At 35.7% G+C, this 16866-nt stretch overlaps 1 protein-coding gene across 1 annotated transcript in view; it reads right to left on the reverse strand.

The window, feature by feature from the left end:
• The window catches only part of SUPT20H (SPT20 homolog, SAGA complex component), a 69554-nt gene extending 54436 nt beyond the window's left edge, over positions 1-15118 (reverse strand). Inside the window, exons 1-7 of the mRNA XM_042783030.1 lie at positions 15017-15118; positions 13472-13530; positions 12906-12972; positions 10711-10840; positions 9571-9674; positions 2057-2173; positions 1887-1940 (exon numbers count right to left, since the gene is read on the reverse strand). Of these exons, the coding sequence (XP_042638964.1) occupies positions 1887-1940; positions 2057-2173; positions 9571-9674; positions 10711-10840; positions 12906-12972; positions 13472-13530; positions 15017-15118 (633 nt within the window). The remainder of the gene's footprint in view (positions 1-1886; positions 1941-2056; positions 2174-9570; positions 9675-10710; positions 10841-12905; positions 12973-13471; positions 13531-15016) is intronic.
• Between the last annotated feature and the right edge of the window lie 1748 nt (positions 15119-16866).

Consider the following 16866-nt stretch of genomic DNA (forward strand, 5'->3'; position numbering starts at 1 on the left):
ATATGAGCTGAACATTTACGTTAGGTAGATACACTCCTTGGAAAGATCAATCATGGGAGAACAGAAGGGCTGTGTATGCACAGGGAGACAGCTCAGGGGGAAGGAGTGCGTGGGAGGGAAGGAGACAGGGAAGAGGTGGCTATGGGGAGGGAGTAAGAGGAAAGCTGTTGCACTGTGGGACATTACAGTCAATGTCATGAGACAAAGTAAATTGCTGTATAAAAGATGAATTTACTTTGTAAGCTTTCACTCAAATCACAATAAAACTTAAAAAAAAAATTTTGCAAAAAAAAAAAAAAGCCTCTTTCAATAGTTTTATTCAACTTTCTACTACAGAAAAACAAAAGTAGAAGAAAAAGTGTAATGACCCCCTGTGCCCAACATCCAATTTGGTTTAACCGCTCTGCAACTTTTTGATTAATTTAAAATACATGCCAGACATTATTATGATTATACCTGGAATAGTTCAGTAGGCATTGCTAACTGTTAAGAAACTTTTAATACCCAGTCTAGATTAAAATCCTCCCCAACTCAATGTCTCAAGAGTGAATTTAGTTGGTTTGTTTGAATCCAAACTCAAAGAAGGTCTATACATTGCATTCAGTTATTCTATCTCTCAAGTATCTTTTTATTCTAAACCAATCACCTCTTCCTCCATCTTTTTTGCTTTTCTCATGTAAATTATTGCTTGGATTTGGCCAAGTGCTTCCTCATGGTATAATTTAACTAGATCTTTTACTTCCTGAATCCTCTATAAGCAGTTAGTTACATTTAGAGGCTTGGTTTAATGCCTTTTTTTTTTTTTTTTTAAAGGATTCTTTATAAGTATTACTGTGTGCTTTCTATTTCATCACTGCAGGGACACAGTTATCAGCTGTCCCACTTTTGGATAAATAGGTTTAGTCACCTGATGTCTGCATTACAAAATTTCCCATGGAGGAGGGTGGTTTCCTAAGTCTTTTTATCTAATGGTTTTCACATCTATAAATGACTCCTGTGTACATTCAATATTTCATTAAGGTACCAAATTGATAATTTTGTATTAATTCTATCAGTCCTTGTACAGTTCATACTGTATTTCATACTGTATTTTACAGTATGATAAAATATAAACAATACAATAAAATAGGAAAGGTAAAATAAATACCATGTTCTCATATCAACTTTCAGAAGAAGGAACTACTGCCTTAGCAACCTCATACAGGGAACAACAGTGAGTTAATTTTTATCTATTTTCCCAAAAGCTTTTAACCTTATTGTAGAGTTAAAGATTATAGCCAAAACAAAAACAGAACATTTGATAGTTATTAATGAACTGAATCTTTGTATTTCACAAAGAAGGTAATTTTCATTGCTGGTATTTTCTTTGGTTAAGTAATTATCACTCTCTAAATAACAGAGAAATATGTGAATACTCTTGTGAATGAGTACCTCATATATATTACTGAGCCAGAAATTAAAGAGTTAACTGGCTATTCTTAGGGAAAAGAATACCAAGGCAACTAGCATACACAACAAAGAAAAAGACTACGCCTGTGTTAGAATCCTTAGTGATAGGAAATCACCATCGAAAAGGATCCACGGTACAAACAAAATATCTCTCTTCTGTTTGGAAGATGATAAAAAATTTTCACACAGGGCAGATTAGGTCAGCCTGATTCTATTTCACTTGGATTGGAGTTCCTTGAGGGATTATAATCATGTCTGAAGAGACTCTTGACTTCTAAAGCTCATAAAAGAATTCTAGATCATTTTTCACTAAAAGTGACAAACTTCATTGTGAATAAAAATGTAAGCCAAACGTACTTTGTGCTTAACATAATGGTTAACTATTGCTTCATCTTACATTTAATCCCACTTGAGGTTAAAAGCCAGAAACAACTAACCTGGGTCCATTTATGGTTATCACTTGTTATTGAATGTACATCACAAATTAAAGTCTAGAAAAAATAAAAATTTAAGTGTACATTAATGTACAGGTACGCAAACACAAATAAAGTTAATAAATAAAACTACAACTGAAATTTAAAATATTTCTTAGTTAAACACTTCTTACCTGCATTGTTGGACGTAAAAGAATATGCCTACTTTGGTAACCAGGAGATTTCATATTACCAGATTGCCTGTAGTCACGTATTTCTGCTATGACACATCCACAATGAAAAATATTCACCTGTTTTGAGTAAAAACATTTAAGTAAATACCATTTTTTAAAAGCCTAAATAAGAGGATTTGAGTAATATGGTTCAGATCCTTTACACTGTAATGCATTACTTCTGGCTATTCATATTCTTATTAAACAGATTTCCTTGATGGATTTACTGACATAAATGGGCTAAGAAAAATTGTTTTAAGTTCATTACTTTGGCTCAAGTAGAAATTTTAAATTAGTGGGTGATTTTTAGTTATAGAAATATTTGTTGTTAGGTTCAGTCAGCTCAGACTCATAGCCACAGAATGAAACACTGCCCAGTCAGTCCTGTGCCACACTCACAACCATTTCTAGGCTTGAGCCCACTGTTGCAACCATTGTATTAACTTGCTGAGGGTCTTCCCCCTTTTCATTGACTTTCTACTTTACCAAGCATGAAAGCCTTCTCTCCAGGGTCTGGTCTCTCCTGATAACATAACCAAAGCATGAGAGACGAAGTCTGGCCATTCTTGTTTCTATGGAGCATTCTGACTATACCTCTTCCAAGACAGATATGTTCATTTTTCTGGCAGTTCACAGAATGAATACTAAATATTCTTTGCCAACACCATAATTCAAATGTATCTATTCTTCTCTAACTTTCCTTACTCATTGTACAGATCTCACAAACATATGAGGCAAATGAAAATGGGTTACATGCACCTTAGTCTTCAAGTGACATTTTTGCTCTTTAACACTTTCAAGGTCTTTTGCAGCAGATTTGATCAATGCATTTTCACCTGATTTCTTGACTGCTGCTTCCATGGGCACTGACTGTGGATCCAAGCAAAATGAAATCCTTAACAGCTTCAATCTTTTCTCCATGTATCATGATACTGCTTATTGGTCTAGTTGTGAGTATTTTTGTTTCCTTTATAATGAGGTGTAATCATACTGGAAACTGTACTTTTCCATCTTCATCAGTAAGTGCTTCAAGTCTTCTTCATTTTCAGCAAGAAAGGGTGTAACATCTGCCTATCATAAGTTGTTATCTTCCTCCAATCCTGGTGCCACATTCTTCTTTATATAGTCCAGCTTCTCAGATTATTTGCTCAGCATACAGATTGAATTAATATGGTAAAAGGACACAACCCTGACGTACTTTCCGTGCTTTTAAACTATGCTGTAGCCCCCTGTTCTCTTCGAACAACTGCCTCTTGGTCTGTGTTCAGGTTCCTCATGAACACAATTTAGTGTTCTGGAATCCTCATTTTTTACAATGGTATTCTCTCCTTTCAGCCAAGGTCCATCTCACATCAGCAATAACCCTCAGGCACTGTCTAATGCCTTTGAATAGCAACAGAACACAGGTAAACTTGCTGGACCCCAAGGTCCCTCATTCCATAGCCACTTCCCATTTATCTTGTCAGAGCAGCACTAGGTAACCAGAACAAGTGGTAAGACACTGCTCTCAGTTTGGGGAGACAAGCAATAAATATGTAAACAAATAAACAAATAAGATCATTTTAGATAGTGATGTATGCTATAAAGAAAATAAAATAGAGGGTCGAATTTACATTGGGTACTCAGATAAAAACCTCCCTGTGGAAGTGACATTTCAGCTGAGACCTGAATCAAAAGAAAGGGCCAACCATCTGGGACAGATCAGTGCAGAGAGAAGAAATAGGAAGTGAGGCCTTAAGGGAAGAAATGAGTTTGGTGCATTGTAGTAGATAGAGAACACATGGGGGGTTGGAGAGTAGTTAGTGAAGATGAAGAGTTAAGAGATACAGACAAACGGGAAGGCAGAGGTTTTGTACGGTGAGAGGACCCTGTAATCCAGTATGATTACACCTCATTATAAAGGAAACAAAAATCCTCACAACTAGACCAATAAGCAGTATCATGATAAATGGAGAAAAGATTGAAGCTGTTAAGGATCTCATTTTACTTGGATCCACAGTCAGTGCCCATGGAATTTTGAATTTTGTAAGGTTATTACGGCTGTCCTCAGTGAACCTCTTTCAAGTGATGAAGAGCAAAGATGTCCCCTTGAAGACTAAGGTGCACCTAACCCAAGCCATAGTATTCTCAATTGCCTTTTATGCATGTGAAAGCTGGACAATGAATAAGAAAAACTGAAGAAGAGCTGATGCTTTTGAGTTGTGGTGTTGGAGAAGAATGCTAAGAGTACCAAATCTGCCCTGTAGTAAGTGCAGCCAGAATGTTCCTTGGAAGTGAGAATGGCCAAACTTTTTCTCACCTACACTGGATGTGCTGTCAGAAGGAACCATTTCCTGAAGAAGGATATCATGCACGGTAAAGTGGAAGGTTGATGAAGAAGGAGAAGGCCCTCAATGAGATGGATTAACACAATGGCTGCAACAATGGGCTCAGGTATAGCAAGGATCGTGAGGCTGGCACAGGACCAGGTAGTGTTTCATTCTGCTGTGCACAGGGTTGCTATAAGTTGGAGATGACTCAACAGCACCTAAAGACAACAGCTAGTGAACTGATTTTGAAAGTTCTAGAATGAAAATCCATCACTCATCTGTCAGTTTATCATACTGTGGTGGCTTGTGTGTTGCTGTGAGGCTGGAGGCTATGTCACCGGTATTTCAAATACCAGTAGGGGCACCCATGGGGACAGGTTTCAGCACAGTGTCCAGACTAAGAGAGGCTCAGATGAAGGAGGGGGACATCCATGTCTCAAATAATTGGCCAGTGAAAACCTTATGAATAGCAGTGAACCACTGTCTGATATATTACTGGAAAATTTTATGAACAGCCCTGAAACACTGTCTGATACAGTGCCAGAAGATGAGACCCTCAGCTCGGAAGGCACTCAAATACAACAGGGAAAGAGCTCCCTCCTCAAAACAGAGTCAACCTTAATGACGTGAGTGGAGTAGAGCTTTCGGGACCTTCATTTGCTGATGGGACATGCCTCAAAATGGGAAGGAACAGCTGCAACCATTCATAAATAATTGGAAGGTGGAATGTACAAAGTATATATGAATCTAGGAAAATTGAAAGTTGTCAAAAATGAAATTGAATGCATAAAGATCTTAGGCATGAGTTAGCTGAAGTGAACTGGTTTTGGCGATTCTGAATCAGGCAATCATATGATCTACTATGCCAGGAATGAAAAATTGAAGAGGAATGGCGCCCCATTCACTGTTACAAAGAATGTTTCAAGATCTATCGTGAAGTACAATGTTGTCAGTGTTAGGATAATATCCATATGCCTATAAGAAAGACAAGTTAATACTACTTACTATTCAAATTTATGCACCAACTGCAAAAGCTAAAGATGAAGAAATTGAAGATATTTAAGAACTTCCACAGACTGAAACTGATGAAACTGGTAATTAAAGACATATTGATTACTACAGATAAATGAAATATGAAAGTTGGAAACAAAGAAGCATCAGTAGGTAGAAAATATGGTACTGGTGATAGAAATGATGCTGGAGACCATATCAAAGAATTTTGCAAGACTGATGACTCATACATTGCAAATACCCTTTTCAACAACATAAACGGTGTCTACACAACTGGATCTTGCCAGATGGAATACACAAGAATCAAACTGACTACATCTGTGGAAAGAGCTTATGGAGAACTTCATTATAAGCAGCCAAAACAAGGCCAGGAGATGACTGTGGAAAAGACCATCAACTGTTCATATGCAAGTTTAAGCTGAAGCTGAAGCAAATTTTAAAAGTCCATGAGAGCCAAAAAATGACCTTGATTATATCCCACCAGAATTTAGAGACTATCTGTAGAACAGATTTGATACAATGACCACCAATGACTGAAAACCAGACGAGGTGTGGGGAATGACATCAAGAACATCATATAGAAAGAAAGCATAAGGTCATTAAAAAGAGAGGGAAGGAAGAAAAGACCAAAATGGATGTCAAAAGAGATTTTGAAAACTGTTCTTGAATAGAGAACAACCAAAACAAAAGAAGAAATGACAGGACAAAAGAGCTGAACAGATGATTCCAAAGAGCAGCTTGAGAAAACAAGTATAATGAAATGTGCAAAGATCTAGAGTGAGAAAGCCAAAAGGGAAGAACATGCTTGGCATCTCTCAAACTGAAAGAATTGAAAAAAAAAAAAAAATTCAAGCCTCGAATTACAATACTGAAGGATTCTGTGGGAAAATATTGAATGATGCAGGAAATATCAAAAGAAGACAGAAAGAATACACAAGAGTACTGTACAAAAAAGAAATGGTTCATGATTAACTATTTCAGGAGGTAGCATATGATGGGGGAAGAAGTCAAAGCTACACTGAAGGAATTGGTGAAAAACAAGCCTCCAGGAACTGATGGAACATCTACTGAGATGTTTCAAAAAACAGATGCCACACTGAAAGCACCAAGTAATTTGGAAGACAGTATACCCAGCCAACTGACTAGAAGAGATCCATATCTGTACCCATTCCAAAGAAAGGTGACCCCAAAGAATGTGGATAGTATAGAACAGTATTATTAGTATTATATGCATGTAAAATTTTGCTGATGGTAATTCAAAAATAGTTGTAGCAATATATTTACAGGAAACTTCCATAAGTGCACGCTGGATTCAGAAGAGGACACGTAACAATGGGTATCACTGTCACTGTCAGATGGATTTTAGCTGAAAGCAAAGACTACCAGAAGGATGTGTACTTGTTTTTTATTGACTATGGAAAAGCATTCGACTGTGTGGGTCAAAACAAATGACAGGTAACACTGAGAAGAACAGGAATTCCAGAAAACTTCATTTTACTTATGAGGAACATGTATACAGACCAGGTGGCTATTGTTTGTACAGAACAAGGGGATACTGCATTGTGTAAAATCAGGAAAAGTGTGCATCAAGATTGTATACTTTCACCATATTTATTCAATCTCTATGCTGACCAAATAATCTGAGAAGCTGGACTATATGAAGAACGTGGCACCAGGATTGGAGGAAGACTCATTAGCAACATGTGATATGCAGATCACACAACCTTGCTCGCTGAAAGTGAAATTGACTTAAAGCACTTGCTGATGAACATTAGACTACTGTTTACAATATGGCTTACACCTCAACATAAAGAAAACAAAAATCCTCACAACTGGACTAATAAGCAGCATCATGATAAATGGAGAAAAGACTGAAAATGTCAAAGATTTCATATCACTTGGTTCCACAATCAATACCCAAAGAATCAGCAGTCAAAAGATCAGGTGTCATATTGCACCAGGAAAATCTGCTGCAAAACCTCTTTAAAGTGCTGAAGAGCAAAGATGCAAAGAAGTCACTTTGAACACTAAGCTGCGCCTAATGCAAGTCATGGTATCTATAATTGCCTTATGTACATGTGAAAGCTGGACAATGAATAAGGAAGACCAAAAAAGAGTTGATGTTTTTGAATTGTGGTGTTGGAGAGAAGAATACCAAAAATACCATGGACTTCCAGAAGAATGAACAACTTTTCCTGGAAGAAGTACAACAGAATGTCATTGATAGTGAGAATGGTCAGACTCCGTCTCACCTACTTTGGTCACATTGTGAGAAGGGACCAATCCCTTGAGAAGGATATCATGCTTGGTAAAGTGGAGGGTGACAAAGGGGAAGACCCTCAACAAGACGGACCGACACAGTGGCTGCAATGGTGGGTTCAAGCACAGCAAAGATTGTGAGGATGGCACACAAACAGGCAATGTTTTGTTCTGTTGTACAAAGGGTTGCTATGAGTCTGAGCCAACTCGACAGCACCTAACGACAACAGAATGAAAATAGGGAGTTTATCAAGATAACTGGCAGTAAAACCAGAACCAAAAAACCAAACTCACTGCCATCAAGTTGATCCCCACTCATAGCGACCCCCTTTGGGTTTCTGAGGCGGTAGATCTTTACAGAAGTAGATGGCTCAGTCTTCCTTCCATGGAGTGGCTGGTGGGTTTGAACCACTAACCTTCTGATTAGCAGTCAAATGCCTTAGGCACTATGCCACCAGAGCTACTTATATACTATGGCAGTGGATCACATATTTTGAAGGAAGAGCTGATACGTGCTGATAGACTGAATGTAGAAGGTGATGGAAAGAGAAGAATTAAGAATGATTAGCTGGTTTTTAACTCCAGGAACTGAGTAGAGTCATTCCTTAGATTGGAGGGACTGGGGATGGTGCAGGAGGGGATATTAAAAAGTTCTGTTTCTGTTAACTCTGAAGAACCTATGGGAGTTTGGGGCTTGGTGGATTGCCCACGGCTAGGGATCATAAATGGCATTTTTAAATCCATGAAATTGGTTGTAATCATGTTGCTGAAGAATAAAGGGCCTTGGACTGAATGCTAAAACCTGCACACACATATGGATGGAGCACAGAAGACAGAAAGACCAAAAGAATAATGAAGAAAGAGGGAAACCAGGAATATCTGATGTCTCCCCCCAAAAAGTCTAAAAAAAAGATGTTACAAAGAGGAAGTGGTCATTTGCATTGAACTTAGCTAAGAGAATAATTAGGACAAGAACAGAAAAGTGATCAATGATTTGGTGCCATGAGGATCACTGATTATCTGGGCAAGAGCAGCCTCTGTATGATGCCATAATGCTGAGTAAAGCTGGTTGAGTAAAGAATGGGATATGAGGAAGAGAAGACAATGATTATAGATTATAGACAATTTTTTGAGTAGTTTTCCTGTCCAAAGGAGAAATATAAAGCAGTAAATGGAGGAGGATATTTGGTCAAAGATGAATTTTTTTTTTTTTTTTTAAGTTGGGAGAGAGTACAGTGTATTTGTGTTCTTGATGTAATAGACAAAGAAAAATAAAAAGAAGACACCAGAGTGGAGGCTATTGTTGCAAGTCCTGGAGAAAAGGAAGTTACAATCCAGAACACAAGTCCCTATGGATGCTTTAGGAGCAACACATGACATCTATTTTAACAGGAAGGCAGGCAGAAAGTATGGAAAAAGATATGGGGAAACTGGCCAACCAGGGCTAGAGGCAAATGAAAGTTGCTAGGTGATTGTGTCTCTTTCCTCAGTGAAGTACATAGCAGGGGTGGGCCAAGGGAGTAAGAAGAAAGGAGAGCAGAGAAAAGAAGTGATTACTGAAGTTGAATATAAAGAAAGTACAGAGATAAAAGCCAATTTCTGCTGCCCAAGCAAAAGGTTTATGTCTTCATGCATATTGAGAGTAATTTCTTAGCTGTAAGGAGATATTCAACTGATAAGCTAATTGATATAGCAGTTTTAGAAGAACTGAATAACTAAATCTAAATGTTTCAATATAAGCCTAAACATTCCATAACAAGCCAATTTCCACATAATTATATAATAGTATTTCATTTCATGTTTTAAACACTGTTAATAACACAGATTAAGTATGATTTCTCACAAAATACCTTGTAGCTCACAAATGTAAGGAAAATAAAGAGAGTCATTTTGTACCTGAGATTTTTCCAGGAGATCAACCAAAATAGGAGGTAATTCTTCTGCATCCAAGTATTCAAGCAATTCCCCTTCTTCATAAGGCAATCGAATGGTCTCAGAATCTTAATTCAAACATATAAAGTTTCTTGAAATAAACAAGCTCACAGAAAATCTAGGTGCTTAATTCAAATGAGTTTTCATAAAAAATAAAAACAGAATAAAACCAAAAGGTTAATGTCCTTCATTTAAGTCTTATATATCACTCACTTTTCTTATTACGAAAAGACTCACTAAATTATATAAAATTTTAGACCAGAAAGGGGAAAAAAGCATGAAAGATACGAAAAAACATCTGGCTGGCAGCCAAAGCTCAATTCCGATGTAAAAAGTAAAACCAGCAGAATACACTTCAAATCACAGCCAGCAACACCATAACCAGAATATGACAAAATTCTAGCATGAGATTAACTGAAAGTTCCTTCATGACTAATTAATCTAATCTGAAAATCAGGAGTGGTAATTTGGCACCTCCTCTGAAACATGCCCACTTGTAGAACAAAATCCTCTAGTGTTACATTTTATAATTAATTAGCAACAGAAGAACAAATTCTAGATAGTTCCCTATAGAACCCATAACATTAGTATGGCCGTATCAAATTTCTAGATGCCTCTAGTGAAATCTAAGATTACTTGTATTTTAAAACTTTGATACTCACATTCACAAAATAACAAAAAATTATCTAAATGTCTGCATAATTTTGAAGGATTTGGATTCAGAGTGTATTCAAACTGCAGAAGGAAAACATACCTTAAAACATCTTAATGCTATCATAAAATAAAAATGTAATATAAATGGCAATAGAAGAAAAAGGAAATTTTGACAATCATTAAACACTGTCTTTTACAATCTGACATCAAAGACTTAGCTCAATTAGAATACTTTTCAAATGTATATTTAGGAAGGATAATCATACTTGAGAGAATTTCTAATATTCTCACAAATCATATCATAAAGAAGAGACATCAAAATTCCGTTTCCATCACTAACCCAAAACTTATCTGATGGACAAATCATTTAGCAGGTTACCCTTTTAAAAAAACGGCACATCTTGCCTGATGGAAGTATTTTTGTGAAAAGTGTCCTCTGGAGCATCTTACCTGATCCATTTTTCCCCCTGAGCATCAGAGAATATCCCTCATTTCCTGGGTACAGGTTGACCACGAGACATGACAATGTCTCTTGCATAACGAGCTTCTCTAACAAGTTCACATTTCTTCTTAACTTCTGCTTTAAAAAGAGGCAGAGCTCATGAAAATAATCTAGTATAACCTTGACAAATAATGCATCAGACCTGATGTAGTCTCTGGGTGCTCCTTCCATATGATTCTGAATATACGGGAAAGATGCATAAATGGTATGGCCACCATGTACAGGACACCTATGTACACTTAATTTTTATCTACTGCTAAGTTTTATGTATTATCAATTCAATCACAAAGAAAAACTGATAATCTAAAAAACAAGAAAAGTATCTAAATACAAAATACGTAACTTTGAAGGTTAAACAAAATTTTTAAATAAAAATATAAAACCATTAAATACAAATATAAAAATCATATATGCTATATAATTTATTTCTATCAAGTATAAGTCTTATACAAATGAAAAATTTGGTACATTCCCTTTGGTTCTACTGTGATTAAGTGTACATTTGTTAAATATTTTATGGCCTTTATTAAATCCAAGTAAGTTCAACAGCTCTAATAAGTTAAAATGTTAAACATAAAATAACTAACTGGTTAAGAGGAAGTATAGACAATTTTCTTTAAATTCAATTTACAGTTCCTTAGAAATCACTAACATTGCCTTAAAAAAAAAAAAAGACAAATAAGAAACCAGGAAATACCACACGTCTTCACCAAAATCCATGGTTTCAGAAATGTGTATTATTTGGAATGAAAACTACTTACACATACAGCAATTCCTTTTACTGAATCTTAGGAAAGCTATCTAAGTCAATAGAATATTTTTACAGGATCTCAAAACTAAACCAAATATATTTACATATACACAAATTAAATGTAACACCTGTAAATATCAGATAAATGTATATTCATATACAGAGTCATAAGCAGAAGAATTGTAAATTTTTGATCAGCACTCAAGAATAAAAAATGTTCTATTCCAGGGTGAAAAGAAAAAGGTGAACAATTTTTAACTACTATGATATATAAACAAACAAAAAGAAACTACCAAAAATTTTTTGTTATATATATTTTAAAAACACGGGAACTCTGGTAGCATAGTGGCTAAGGCACTTGACTGTTCACCAGAAGGCTGGCGGTTCAAACCCACCAGCCACTCCTCGGAAGGAAGGTTGGGCAATCCTACTTCCGTAGTGATACTGCCTCGGGAACCCAAGGAGGGGTCGCTATGAGTCGGGGCCGACTCGACGGCACATAACAACAACATATTTTAACATGATTTTAAAAAAATAAAGGGAAAAAATTTACACATGGATTTATCCCAAAAATGGGCAGTTTATTATGTACACACAATCTATTATATGTCAATAAGGAAACCACACCATAAGATTTATTTGTACGAATCCAACAGTCATTTTTTTTTCACCTATGGAAAGATTTTGGAGGCTAGATACTACTAATATTTCACAATTTTTGCCTAAATGGTAAAAAAGTATTCATTTCGGAATTACATTAAGGACAAGTGAAGTTCACAGAGACCTTTAAGGCTCTTCCAAATCAAGAGTCCATAAGACATCAAGAAATCAATTTCTATTACACTTCCCCTGCCCATACCTTTCTGCTAACTAAAAATAAATTAAGTGACCCTGACTATGAACTCATTTTTGTGACCAAATTCACTTTTATAACATGCAGGAAATTCAAAATTATACAAGTAAATTTGGTCACAAGAATGAGTTCAGGGTCACTTAATGTTAGTAACAGGTGAATCACTTGCATGTCCTGTAATAGTTTTAATTTTCCATTACAAATCATCATCACCATGAGGAAATGGGTTACTTTTCTTCTATCCCAATCTGGAAATTACTTCCCAGGATGAAGAAGCAGCCAGAGATTAACACAGACTGTGGCTTTGCTTCCTATGATACAAACACTCTTCCCCCTCTCCTACCTGAGCATGCAGTTTCTTTCCAGTACCAGATTAACCAAGGCTCTGTACAGCTGCATAACTGATAAGGCTGGCTGGAAAAGATGTTGTTAGCTCACTCACAAAAATACAAATCATTAATTGCTTCAAATTTAAGTCCTCCACACTTTCTACTTCTTATTTTTAAAGCCACAATAACCATAAAAAAATGTGTATTTACCTTAACTTCAGGCTCTTTTTCACATTCTTCAATATATAAGTCATAAAGTTTTTGAAATACAGATTTTCTAAAAAAAATTTTAACAAAGAACAATATACAATTATGTCAATATACAATATCAATGTAATAATCATCACAAAATAGATGTTATTTAAATTTTTTCCTTAATTTTACCAATTTCCCCAAAATTAGGAGTAGGGTCTGATAATTAATATAAATTTAGAAATTTCTAACACATGAAAATAACTAATATAACTTTCTAGCTCAGTACCTAATTAAAAAAATAAAAAATAACCCACTGACACTGAGTTGATTACGACTCATATAAACCTTACAGGACAGAGACTACCCTATAAGGTTTCCAAAGCTGTAATCAGATTGCCCCATCTTTCTCTTGCTGAGCAGCTGCTGGGTTCAAACTGCTGACCTTTTGGTTAACAGCCCAATGCTTTAACCCCAGTTCCACCAGAGCTCCTGCAGTACCTAATAGGAATGCAATAAATGGTGGTTGCCTATCATTACCATATTTCAATGAATCAAAGATGTTATCAATTACATATGCATACCTTCCACTAGTTAAGTATTTCCTTTTAGGAGGTCTCTGTCGGGCACTTTCAATGACATACTAAAAAAAGAAAAGTTTATGAACATAGTTTGCCTTTTAAGTAGTGAAGGAACAAACATATTATATATATCTACAACATCCGTAAGGCTAAAAAGTCTATTTAGAGACTAAAGTTTCTGATCATGTTACATTATACCTTGTAGGTAAAACTACTCAACTTCTAAATACATGTTACAGACAAATGAAATTTAAACTGCACTAAAATGTAGCATAACATACTTACTCCTCATCTATCAACATGGTTAGGTTTCAAAGACAAGGGCCTTACATGAAAATCAGTGTTCTGGGATAATGGAGGATTTTCTTTCCCCCCTGTTTTCAGATGACCCATTTGTCTGATTCTTTTAATTCAGAAAATACAATCACAGAAATAAGAGCTAAGCTTTATTGATGAGCTCATCACTCTGAGTAATCTAGTTCTATGGGTTAGTCCTGTGGAGAAGAGGGCTGAGAGAAGACAAAGCTGAATAAAGCCAGGCTTTATGACTGGAGGGCCCATGGTTTAACCCCTTCTCCTTCCTCCTATACTGGGTAAGAACTTCCCTTGTGGAGCCTTTTCCAGGGCTCCCCTGCAGGCCTTGTGTTCCCTAACCTACTGCTTGCTCTGCACTCTAAGCCTGGCAAGTCTCTGAAGTTTGGGCATGCTGGGACCCTGAATGACTAGGCACAACCAAAGAAAGCTAAGGCTTCAGGTCCAATTTGGCTCACTTTGGGATGTCATTAAACACACACATTTTTTCCAAACATCCCCTCCCATGCCTCTTTCTCTCTTACCTTCCCACTCCACAGCAATTTTGAGCTGCAGGGTCTCAGGCTGCATAGGAGCTAGAAAGCTGTAACAGATGCCTACTGGCTCAACACTGCCTGCCAGTTGGCCTAGGGGCCTTCGCCATGGATGCTGTGCTGGATATGGCACCTTTACCAGCAGGAGGGAGTGAAGGGAACAAGGCAGTGCCACCATGCAACGCCCCCCACACTTGTTAATGCACAAAATAGTCGGATAGTAGACTTTTTACTATTGTATACTAATGTGAAATGTCAGATAACCAGAGAGTTGATAAGTGAGGAGTAGATATATTTCATTGCTATAATGTAAGCAAAACCTTATTAGGTCCAGAACTGCATTTTCACAGGTCAGAAATATTCTGTTTTCTGGTTCTCTGGAATATACGTATGTATTTAAAACAGCACCATATTTAATTGCAAGGACTCTATTTTTTAGCTATTTTTCTCCTTTAATTAAGAAAAGTTGTCAAATAAGAAAAGATACTTTCAGAAAATGTATGTCCTTGTTCAGATACATTTTATTCCACAGCACTATGATCTAAGGATTCCAAGTAATAGATGATCCAAACATAACCTATTTTTGTATATTCACAGCAAAAGGACTTACATACTTGTCCTAAAATAATATACAAGTCTCTTAAAATTGAGGTTTTTTTGTCAATTAAAGACTATTTTAATATGTAACTTAGTCACGCCTCACCTCCGCACGATCCAAAGCTAGTTCTAAAGCTTGTTGCTGTAAAAAGTAAATAGTGTATTTGGTAATATTAGTTATTTTCACAACAAATAACTGAATATACATTTAACATTTCTAATTAAGTATTTTAAATGTGTCCTATTTTCTAAAATGGGTCTAATATATTTTCTTTCTCTCCTCCACCCCACTGTATGTTATGTTACAAGAACAAATGTGGCAGTATTGGGCACCTGATTATGGCAACAAACTAGATAAGAAATGCTAAAACTGTTTTGTGGTTAGTACTCATGAGGCTGATAAAAAGAGCTGAATAATGTAGCTACCACTATTTTTGTCATTTATTGCCTTCAAGTTGATTCCAACTCACAGTGAACCCATGTGCACAGAGTAAAACTGCTTCCACTGGGTTTTTAAGGCTGTGACCATTCAGAAGTAACAGCCAGGCTTGTCTTCCACAGCATATAAACCCTAATTTCTTCCATATTCTAAAAGCACAATCCAGGAAAACCTACGGCTGTTAAGTATCAAAACAGACACAATTCTCGTATCTGTTAAGAATACCAAAAAATGGGAGTGGGGTGGTGTTTGGTACCAAATATCAATTTAGAAATTCTTAATATATGCAAAGAACCTATAACAACAGTTTCTAGCTCAATGCCTAGAAGAAATGCAATGAACAATGATATTATAACGAATTTAAGATGCTATCAATTATATGAATACGCTGTTATTTTAGTTAACATTAAGAAAGAAAAAACACTGCCAATTATAACTACAGGATATAATTGATTGTACACTCATCTGGAATTCAGAGACTTTAAGATGTATAAAAATGCATCTTAAAATTGATGAAATATAGTATTACTATTAAAAGTTAAGGTTTGAGATCTATTAGATCCCTATCCTTCATCCATTTCTTAGAGACCTTTATTTTAAGGAAGGAGGAGAAATATAAAAGTGACATCTTCCACATTTGTGAAGTTTACTTTTATAATAACACATAAAAATAAAAAGCACTAGATTTAAACAAAGTTAAACATATGTACCATCAATGATTTATCTTTCCAGTTTTGTGGTTTGGGTACCATACCACAAAAGTTAAGGTACTTTTCATTCAGATTGCTAAATATCTTTTGATTCAATCAGAGACACAGAACTTTCATTTTCATTTACAAGGATCCAGATTGTTTTATTTTGCAGGATCTCATAACTCAGCCTATCAAATTGCATGGATTAAAAATTCTTTCCATCTACTGAAACCCCAAAACTATTGGGGGAAGAACAAAAATCCCCATTTTCTGGAAGTGCTTGGAAAGGTAAGGGACATTAATACCTCCACTAAGAATGAAGAATTCATATGTCTATAAAAATAGCTGGCCTTTTTAGAGTATAATCAAAGATAATCCAAATACCTAAATATAAGAAGTGAAAAAAGTCTAAAATTTACCATCATTACAAAAGGCTCAGTTAAAATAAGTATATAAAATCTATTTTAAAATCTTATGAGTAGATTCTCAATAAAACTGGTTCCCAGGATTCATGATTAGATTTTTGAGTATAACCTATTTTCCAGCATAAAAATACAATCTTAAAATAAATTTATATCAAATAATTAGAGTTAAATATACACTATAAGACAATTTTAAATAGCCAGTCTGCTCAAATAAATATTTTATCTTCTGAAATCAAAACTTTGAAAGATCTAGTTAGATACATGTGCATTTGTACAACTAAGAGTCCTTCATTCACAATCTCCTTCAAATATTTAACAAGGAAATAACAAAGTAATAAGAAAGCAACATATAACCCTACTGTGATAGCTCCACTTTTTAGTAACAGAGCAGGAGTAGAGA

Source organism: Orycteropus afer, unplaced genomic scaffold (genome assembly GCF_000298275.1).
Source record: "Orycteropus afer afer isolate SDZICR_OR568_19922 unplaced genomic scaffold, OryAfe1.0 scaffold00603, whole genome shotgun sequence".
NCBI lineage: Eukaryota > Metazoa > Chordata > Mammalia > Tubulidentata > Orycteropodidae > Orycteropus > Orycteropus afer.